The following is a 10750-nucleotide window of genomic DNA, read 5'->3' as shown; positions in this document are numbered from 1 at the left end:
AAAATTTAAAAAATAAAAATAATAAATTATTTTTATTTAAATTATTATTTTGATTAAAAAAATTAAACATATATAAAATAATTATAACAAAATTTAATTTTTACAAAAAAATATGTAAATTTTTTTTTTTAAAAAAGTTGAGTGTTTGATCTAGGGGACCAAACTTGTTCGATCCATTGGACCAAAAACCACTCCTCCCTAGATTTGCCAGGCCAAGCCCTTCTACCAAGGAGCTCGGACCCCTAGGCCCAGGGCAAGATGCCCTGGGCCTTAGGGTCTGGGCCGTGGTGGCCCGACTAACTCAGTCCAAGCCCTCGGCCTGGCCCAACCCTGTTACAAGTCGGGACCTATCAAACTATTGGGCCCAAAGAGACTGGCCCTGCACAACCCTAAAGTTTCAATCGAGCTAGGCCGTCACAGGTGCGACAGCACCCGTGCAGTGCTGTAGCCCGATCCAAAACCGTGCCGGGCTGGGACAGCCCGTTTTACGTTCCTTCGGCGAAACCCCAACTCCCAAAGCATTGGTGCTTTGAGAGCCAGGCCTCCCATCACCCTCTCCAAAATATTCTCCAACTAGGGGCTGTTTGGTTGTACGCATTTGTAACTGCAGTACAGTTGCAAATGCGTGCAGCCACAATTGTTTGGTTTAGTGTAGTTGAGTTCAACTGCTGCAGTTCCAACTGCACAAGAAGGCCCAAATCCTGCAGTTGGAACTACATCCAAATTGGTCGTAGTTCCAACTGCAGCAGTTGGTGAGGGATAGGATCACCCACAAATTAATAATAATAATAAATAAATAAATAGCTAAATAAATAAATAATATATGTATATAGGTAAATAAAAATACTTATAAATAAACTCATACTAATAAAATTTTTTAGACAATACAAGCTTTGTGCAAAAAATTAATTTTTTTAAATTTATTTTATTTAAAATATAAATATAGTTTTTTTTTCTAATTTTTTATAGAATGTGATTGTCTATGTTAATTTAATAAGTTTTATATGAATATTTTTCTAAACTGTAAATTATTTGTCCTACGACGCCAAAAAAAAAAAAAAAAAAAAAAAAATACCGGAAAAATATAAAGGTACGTAGCACATACAACTTACTATATCTTTCTATTGTTGGACTCTTTTGGGTACAGTTTTGCCTCCCTTTAGCAATGTTGATTCCCTTTAGGAAACATAGAAGCAAACATCGCAAGGATACGGTTAAGGCATGGTGTATCCAGTCTCCTTTTATACACAATACACACTCCCTTTCTCTCTCCTCTCTCTTTCTCTCTGATAAACCTCTCTCTCTCCTCTCTCTTTCCCCTTCGCCGAATCGAAGAGCCACTACTCACAAACCACACCACGTACGCACAAAATTTAGTATAAAACTACTAATAATTCCACATCCCTTTAGAGAGAGAATGAGCAGAAACAGAGGTAGCACAGGGGAAGCAAAGTAGAGAGAGAGAAAGAGTATCTCTGTTACTTCACATTCTCTCTCTATTCTTTATCTTCTTCTTCTTCTTCTTCTTCTTCTTCTTCTTCTTCTTCTTCTTCTTCTTCAGTTGTTGTGTTGGGTATGGATTGTGGGCCTTTAGCGGACATTGATGACGAGTATGAGAAGCTTGTGATCGGCATGAACCCGCCAAGGTGAGACCTTTATGCTTGTTTTTGCTTTCTCTATGGTCGAATTGGAGTGGGTCGTCAACTGTTTGTGGAAATTCCTAGCTTACGGGATTGTTGAGAATTGAGGAGTTTGATGCAATGCGTAGTGTTTTGTTCGTTGTTTTAGGGTCACTGTGGATAACAATTCCAGCAGGAGAGCTACTCTAGTGAAGGTTCGTTATGTGGTTAAAAGAAGGTCTTTTTTAAAATTTTATGTAAGTGTAGTGGTTATTTGTGGGTGCGGAGTTATAAATTTTCTTCTGTTTTTTTTTTTTGTTTTTGTTGGTTGTGGTTTTGTTATTAGGTGGATAGTGCTAATAAAAATGGGAGCTTGTTGGAGGTTGTGCAGGCCCTGATTGATCTTAACCTCACTGTGAGCAGAGCATACATTACTTCTGATGGAGACTGGTTCATGGATGGTAATCCTCTTTATAGCTTATTATCCTGTAGTCCAAAGTATAGCACTTCTCTCTTTAGTGATTTTTATTATAGTTTTTTTTTTGTTTAATAATAATATGCCCTTAAAATGGTACCCATTTTTTAGATTTTATAAATTATATGGTATCATATGATTTATAAATTATAGCACTTTGCTACCTTTTGAAGCTTTCTCTTTTTTCCTCATTTGTACTCTCTCTCTCTCTCTCTCTCTCTCTCTTAAGCTTTTGTTGATTTATTTTAGCTGTTCACTTTGCAGTGTTCCATGTTGTTGATCAAGATGGGAATAAGCTCTACAACAATGAAGTTATCGATCGAATTCAACAGGTAAAAGTCCAATAATTTATATCTTGCTATGTTCAAGTAGTTCCCTTTATTTGTTTTTCTTGTTTTCCTTTTGAAGAGATTTGGTTTGTAGAAGAGTTTAATATGTAAAGACATTATTTTTGTTGTAGTTTGCAATTCTTCAGGCTACTAAAATCCTTCAAACAGTGAAAAGCTATCAACATTTTGTTGGTTTCTTGTTCAAGACAAAAGTGTATGGTAGTTGCAGCCTCCCATACTGTGGAGCATGGGACTAACCAAAACAAAGAATAATAATACAAGAAAAAAAATGCTTTTGCTGGAGGAAAGAACAATAATATATTTTTTTTATTCCATACAAGCATTTCATATTCACAAATTTGATTCAATAACATCAAGGATAAGTACTTACCTAAATAACAACTTTCTCATCTTGCAGTCATTGGAATCGCAATCGTTCAGCTTCCGACCATTGAAAAGATCGGTCGGAGTCCAAGCCTCTTCAGACCACACGACGATTGAATTGATAGGTCATGACCGGCCCGGGCTCCTCTCTGAGATCTTTGCCGTCCTTGCAGACCTTAAATGCAATGTGGTCACATCCGAAGTATGGACCCATAACCTCCGAATGGCGGCGCTAGTCTACATAACCGACGAATCAACCTTGTTACCAATCCATGACCCCGAGCGCCTTTCGAAGATCAAACGCCTGCTTCGCTATGTGCTTAGAGGAAATCGAGATAAGCATAGCGCCAAAACCTCTATATCCTTTGATTCCACTCATACAGAAAGGAGGCTACACCAAATCATGTACGCCGACCGTGACTACGACAGAGATGAAAGTAACAGCGATGAGGGAGCCATCGATCGGAGCAAGACGATCGTGACAGTGGAGAATTGTGCCGATAAAGGGTACACGGTAGTGAATGTGCGGTGTAATGACCGGCCTAAGCTGCTCTTTGATGCTGTGTGTACTTTAACCGATATGCAGTATGTCGTCTTCCACGGAACTGTCATTGCTGAAGGGCCAGAAGCTTATCAGGTTTTATTACAAATTTCTTCTCGATGTTAAATATTTTCAAGTGAATAAACTTGTATTAAATCTTTAAATGTTTCACATCTCTTTTATTATGTAGGAATATTACATTAGGCACATTGATGGATCCCCTATCACCTCAGAAGAAGAGAGGCAAAGGCTAATACTTTGCCTTGAGGCAGCAATCAGAAGAAGAAATACAGAGGTTTGCGCTAACTTAATAATCGGAGATATTACGCTAATACTCCTGCAGAATTATCAGTTCAAGCAATATATATTTGCACAATCTGAATTTTCATATATGCCCTATTAACTTTCCCATTTAAGGGTTAATTTAATTTCTTACATATGTACACATTACTCTTTTGCCTAGTTGGATATGTATATAAGAAACCTGTAGTTAGTTGGAAGTTCTCTTTCTCATGCATAATGAGCAATGTTTAGCTCAATGTACATAATGATGGTCGGTTCAGGGTGTGAGGCTTGAGCTTTGCTGTGAAGATAGAGCGGGCCTTCTCGCCGACGTGACCCGGATATTTAGGGAAAATGGATTATCAGTCTCGCAGGCCGAGGTGTCGACGCAGGGATTGCAAGCCGTGAACGTGTTCTACGTCGTGGACTCTTCGGGGAATCAAGTGCAGAGCCAAACGATCGAGGCTGTAAGGAACGAGATAGGGCAGACGGTTCTTCTTGTGAAGGATGAGATGTATGCGAATTCATCAGCAAATGACGGTGGTAGATTTTCTATTGGTAGTCTCTTCAGATCGAGATCGGAGAAATTGCTTTATAACTTGGGTTTGATCAGATCCTGCTCTTAAGATAAGGAGTGTGAATATGTTTGCTTGAGAGCTTGTCGGAGAAGCTCCCATCAACTTCTTGTTGATCTTTGAATGAGTTCTTGATCTAAAGATTGGACTGTAATGACCTACTTTTCACATGAATGCAAAGATCAGGAATTCAAGTGTTTTTATTGCATAAACCTTTTGTTTGACTTTGTTAACTATTCTCTCTCTTTCTCAAATTGAGATATACTAATCTACCGGCAAGGAAGCGGTAATCATCCTTCCGAGTTGATTGTATGGAATTGAGAATTTTTGCAACTAAAAACCCTCAAATTTGACAACATATTTACGCTTTAAGGTTCTCGAATGTTACATGTTATTTCAGTGAGGAACCCTTGATTACATGTCATCTAAATGAAGAGAAAAAGGAGCTATATTTGATGAAGTATAAGGGTTGAACTTATCCAACTGCAAAAAAAGACTTATCCAATTGCCAGAAACCATGGTGTTTGCTGTATATAGTAAATTTGGATAGCCCAAGATAGAACTTGCATGAAGTTACAGCAAACGCATGTTTTTTTGTCCATATATATATATATATATATATATTCCAAGTTAGGGTGATTGGAATAAACAATCTCAAATAAGCTGGAATTAACATATAGAACATGCTATTCTCTTTAGTCCTGTTGTGTTGCAACAAACTAATAAGTTTCCAACAATGGTGAAAAAAAAAAAAAGAAAAATCAAAAGAAAGTGAATGAGCAGGTACCAGAGCTTTATTCTATATGAAGTGTAGGCCAGGGGACAACATACATGCTATTAAAGTTGCATCATGGACCACAACCAACTTTGCTTCTCACTGGTCGTTGGACAAATCATACAATGCCACTGGCCCAAAATAGGTGAATATGTGGAATTAGGAGTTCTAGAAAGAGTCCACTATGATACCTTGAAAAGCCTTCTAAAAAATTATTAATGTGCTGGCAAATTGATATGTCACGTATAGATTAGTATATATATATATAATATACTAACATATTAATGATTACAGTAAGTATTCATAGGAGGTATCAGAAACTTATTAGCCTGGCATTTATCGATAACTCGAACTCGATATAAGGGTTAACTGGAATTGGAAAATTATCCTATCCAAAGTATCCACTATTCTTGGACCTCATATTTGACTAACTACAATTCCTGGTAACCAACACAACACACACACACACACACATCCAAAACCCTAGTAGTTATTGTCACTTGTGAATAAGAACAAGTGAGGAATCCAGGGATCGAGGGGATCATGGGAGGGTCAGAGTATAGATATGTTGATAAGTACTTGTCATGGGATAAGACCATGGTGATAGATTGCTCCTCAATAGTGAGCCCCCCCCCCCTCTCACCCCACCACCTCACCAAAACCCTATTATTGTAGTTGTCCCCACTCCTTGTTGCATGCATTTCCCTTTTGTTCATTTCCTCATGACAACTTGGGAGACAATGGTTGAGTTGTGGCTTCTAAGTAGGGGACCATTGCACACAACACAAACCCTAACCATACATTTTTCTCCTTCCCAAAATGCCCCTACCATGTCCAAACTCTTTTATGGCATGCCCCCTTGTCATCTTGCTAATTAAGCCCAAGTTGGCCAACCAAGGGACACTCATTCTCCCAAGATATCGAGCTCTATCTCTTGCCACCATCACAAATATCCTAGGGCATGATCCACTTGAAATGTAAGTGCTTTTATTTTGTTTGCTTGTTTACTTCATACTTATATATTTATTTTTTTATCCTAGCTATATCTCTTGCCACCAACTCAATCCTAGGGGACCACTATCAATTTAACCGGGAATCACTATTATTCTAACCGCACATTCTTTCATCCAACGGCCAAAAACTCGATAGTACCAAAGACTTGGTACTATTGATAGTATAGTAGCATAATTCTATATATATATATATAGAGAGAGAGAGAGAGAGAGAGTGAGGCTACTATGCTATCGGAAGCACGGAGCCTTCCGTACTTCCAGCTCGTTTTCGATGTTGCGACTTTCGAATCGTCGATCGGCTTCGTTAAACTTGATCTAGAGTATTTGAAGTACCTAGAAAATAAATTTTATTATTTTTCGATATCATTTGCCTAGTGATCGAATGGGCTCAAAATCAACGGTTGAAAATAAAAATCTTACAAAATGTGATAATATGACATTAAAATTTTAAATCAAAGATATTGATCTTATTTTATATAGTATAAAAAATTTTCTATCAAAATTTTACGTGATTTGGATATTTCTACACCGTTAAACTTGCAAACGGCTCACTACGACCATTAAAATTTGTTGATTTTGAGCCCATTCGATCACTAGGCAAATGATATCAAAAAATAATAAAATTTATTTTCTAGGTACTTCAAATACTCTAGATCAAGTTTAACGGAGCCGATCGACGATTCGAAAATCGCAACATCGAAAACGAGCTGGAAGCACGGAAGGCTCCATACTTCCGATAGCATAGTAGCCTCACTCTATATATATATATATATTTTTTTTTTAAAAAAAGTATTTGTTTGTTTCTTAGGCTAAAAGGGTCTCTGGCCCTACAACTATTATTATAGGCATCCACTTGCCATATATGTGCTTAATTGAATGTGTCAAGCATTTTCTCCCCCTCGAGTTTCACAGTGAGTAAATATTAATTTATTCTTATTCAAAATTTATATTTGATCACACACTGGTATTTTCCAATGATTTAAAAATCAAATCAAACCGACGTCTCCGACAGTGAACCAGTTTATGGAGCGGATCAATTCAAAAATTTAAACCAAATAAAAAGAAAACCCACTTTAAACCGTTTGAATTGACTAGTCAGATTTTTTATCAAATTATATTAAAATCTAACGGTTTAAAATCAATTTCGCTTACTTTAATTTCTATTAAGACATTATTTTTATAAAAGTGAAATTTGGAAACTTACAGTTATGTTTACTTAATTTGGTTTAAAAATTAGTATTTTATAATTAAATATGATACTAGAATATAATATATATATATATATATATATATATATTAATAATATTAAAAATAATAATTAAATATTTATGACATCATGCTGACTCACTGGTTCAACCTGTGGGTGACCTAGTGGTTGAGCTCAGTAGCTAATCCAGTAACATTTTTGGGTTACTGTTTAATCCAGATTTTAAAACATTGGTATTTTCTCCTTTCTCAATTTGGATGTGGATGGTTGTATATCACTAATGTGATAGTAATGTATTATATTAGTCATTACAATACTTTTATTCAATCAACTAAATTATACTATAAGCTGAACTATAATAAGATAAAAACATACAAAAGTTAGACCATTTTACTTTGGGTACCTAATCTTTAAAAATTTTAATTTTATTACCCAATTTTTCAATTTATTTGATTTGAGTTAGTTAATGATATTTTTACTTTAAAATTTAAACTAGTTAGTTACTTTAATGAATTCATAATTGTAAAAATTACGTGATGTATCTAACTATACTTGAAAAGATAAACTATGTATTCAAATTTTGAAGTTAAAATATTGTTAACTAATTCAAATAAAACAAACTGAAATATTGGATAATAAAATCAAAATTTTGAAAGGTTAGTTAGCCAAATTAAAAATAATCCGCAGTTTAGATAACTTTTGCATATTTACATAATAATTTAAAAAATTAATCAGATTTTATAATAAATTAAGATTTGAGAGTCAAAACTTAAAAGCACTTCATAGATTAGGTAAAAAATGTATAAAACTTATTCGAACTGTAGATCATTTTGAAATGGCTATTTGACATTTCAAAATTTTATTTTTATTATTCAACTTTTCAATTTACTGAATTTAAAATAGCCAATAATGTTTTAACTTCAAAATTTTAAATACGTCGTCATCTATATAGATTTAGTTAATATACTTCCTGCAACTCTTGTAACTATAAATTTATTAAAGTAATAATTATCTAAAATTTTGACGTAAAAGTACTGTAGCCTGACTCAAATAATATAAATTAAAAATTAAGATATTAGATAATAAAATTAAAATTTTAAAAAATCTGATAAATATTTTGAAATAGTTTATCCTTCGGATAAAAGTCTAATCTAACAGCGGTAAAATAATAAAAAATAAAAAAGGGGAAAAAAAGTTTTTTTTTCTTGTGGTGCTGCATGACAGAGGCAAATCGGGCACGGCCTCCGATGGAGATCACGCCGGGATCGGGCGAGTCACGTGATTGGGTGGCAGGGGCACGTGGGAACAGCTAAATGCGGGCGTGAGAGAGAGAGAGAGAGAGAGAGAGAGAGAGAGCTGCTGCGGCGTCGACGGTCCGATTTTGCGTGTTTCCGCGTTTCGCGCCGCGCTGCCCGGGATGCTGCCGGCTGCACTTTTTCGGGTCCGCGCTGCGCCCACAGCCCTGCAGAAGCAAAAATCGAAAAAAATAATATTAAAAAAAAAAAACTAAAATACAAAGACTTTTCTTTGCTTAACAATGAGACTCGTCTAATGCTAGAACATAAAAAATATACAACAAAATCAAATATTATGTACCGAAAACAAAACTAAGTATACAAGAAATTTACACAATACCGTCAATGTTGTGTGACCTACGTTATGGAATAAGATCTCTCGAGTGTGTTTTTTTAATTAATTTATGATACAAAAAGTATAAGAAGTAGAGTTAGAAAAAGCTCTCTTTGGGCTCTTCTAAGCTTTCTTCTCAACAAGAGTTTCTCTCGAAGAAACTCTGAATCTCAAAGTATACAAAAGAGAAATGAACAGATCATTATTGTCCATCCAAGTGTTTCAATTTACTTCTAGTCATCGATCTCCGTTTAGAGTTGAATACAATTTGACTTATTTGTCATGACCCTAAGTTACTGAAACTTAAATAGTTTGTTGCAGATCATATTCTAGAACAGATCATTAAAGTCCCAGCATGTCAAATTTTAAAATATGAGTTATTTATTCCAGAACATGACCAAAGTTCTAGAATATGACTTCACTGATTAGGTTCTAGCACCTTCAAGTTCTACGGAGCGTAATCCCAGATTTCGAAACATACTTCATCATTCTTTAAAATATGACATCCAGCAACCTATATCTTCCACACATGATTGTAGAATCGACTTGATACATGACATCACCTTGATCCGATAGACTAAGTGTACAAATAATATTTACCAAAAAAATAGTCTTGTGTGAATAGACCTCAAACATTCACAAAAAGAAAAAAAAAAAGAAAAAAAAAGAAGTAATTGGGTGACGAAACCTTTATTAGGCATTTTAAATGAGATTTTTTTTTGATAATTCAACAAGGCTATTGCTTCTGAATGGGCCCTCGCCGCTCCGTGAGGCGGCATCCAAATAGCGAATTGTGGGCCTCCCACAACTCGTCGAATCCGCGTATATAGCATAAACCGTTTAAAATTGTGTTATCCAATTCACTCGCTGGTACGAAGCGGAATCGACATATATATAGCACAACACATTTAAAATTATGTGATCAAACTCACTCTCTTACAATTTTTAATAAGTTTAAAAAATTATTGCGTGTCTTTCGAGCCGGCAAGTCGAATATGCTCATGGAATTGGAAAAAGTCTTATTTCGAAGAGGTGCACAATGCGAATTGCAGGCCAGTGTAGGAATGAAAATGGATCTTAATTGATGAAGCTCCTACCCCAATTCGCCTTATTCAATGAGCCAAATATATGAGCTCCCATAGTCAACCAATCTCGTTCGTAAAACATATTTGGCGGGCAAAATTGGAAAAAAAAATAATCTACAATTATTTTGAAGGCCTTCTCCTTAGTTATAAAATGATCAGACGCTATTTTTATAGTAGGATAAAATCTTATAGTTCGTATATTTTTACTTCGCCACCCTATTGTTGCACTTAACTATTTGTTGATTTAGGATGTTTCACTTTTTTACCCTGTAATTGAAATAGTTATAATTAACAGTTCTTTTGATTTCATTTTTGTTTCATAGTAAAAATCTATTGTTAAATAGGATACTACCTTATTCTATTTGATGGCAAAAAATTAAACTACAAATTTTTTTTGAACCATATAATAATAAAATGTAAGAAGAGAAATTCTACTTGTACCACAAAAAGAGGGGTGTAGATCTTATACCCCGCCCTAGGATCCACTAAAATCTAAATAATTTTTAGTAAAAAAAATTAATGTGACAAATAAAAAATTATTAGTGGTATTGAATGGAGTGAGTGCAAGATATATATCAGTACATCTTATTTTGAAGTGTAATAGTAGTATCGCTCTATTAAGAAACATCCTCCCCTCTAAAATGCTATAATTGTTTTAAAAGAAACTTAAACAACTAAAAACCAATATTTTTAAATAATTTTAGACCTTATTTGGCTTTATATTTTTTAACTCAAATTTTATATAATTAGATATTTTATACTCATGTTGCAGAAGAGACCCGCTTGTTGTCATAGTTGTTTGGCTTACAAGAGATGAGAGTTAAAAAAGAAGATCC

General features: G+C 34.8%; 1 protein-coding gene across 1 annotated transcript; it reads left to right on the top strand.

Annotated features, from left to right (window-relative positions):
- On the top strand, positions 1103-4404 carry LOC109723125 (ACT domain-containing protein ACR4-like). Its single transcript, XM_020251346.1, has 7 exons — positions 1103-1646; positions 1789-1834; positions 1966-2080; positions 2359-2426; positions 2842-3444; positions 3539-3643; positions 3912-4404. The coding sequence occupies exons 1-7, from the start codon at positions 1576-1578 to the stop codon at positions 4254-4256; spliced, it is 1353 nt and encodes a 450-aa protein (XP_020106935.1). The 5' UTR covers positions 1103-1575; the 3' UTR covers positions 4257-4404.

Source organism: Ananas comosus, linkage group 17 (assembly GCF_001540865.1).
Source record: "Ananas comosus cultivar F153 linkage group 17, ASM154086v1, whole genome shotgun sequence".
Lineage (NCBI taxonomy): Eukaryota > Viridiplantae > Streptophyta > Magnoliopsida > Poales > Bromeliaceae > Ananas > Ananas comosus.
This window is presented reverse-complemented; position numbering and strand designations above follow the sequence as displayed.

Bases quoted from the DNA above. Each gene is read 5' to 3' on its own strand.
- LOC109723125 (XM_020251346.1), top strand. From the start codon at position 1,576: ATGGATTGTGGGCCTTTAGCGGACATTGATGACGAGTATGAGAAGCTT. The intron at 2,081-2,358 runs GTAATCCTCTTT...TTCACTTTGCAG, and splicing joins TGGAGACTGGTTCATGGATG to TGTTCCATGTTGTTGATCAA. The intron at 3,644-3,911 runs GTTTGCGCTAAC...TGGTCGGTTCAG, and splicing joins TCAGAAGAAGAAATACAGAG to GGTGTGAGGCTTGAGCTTTG.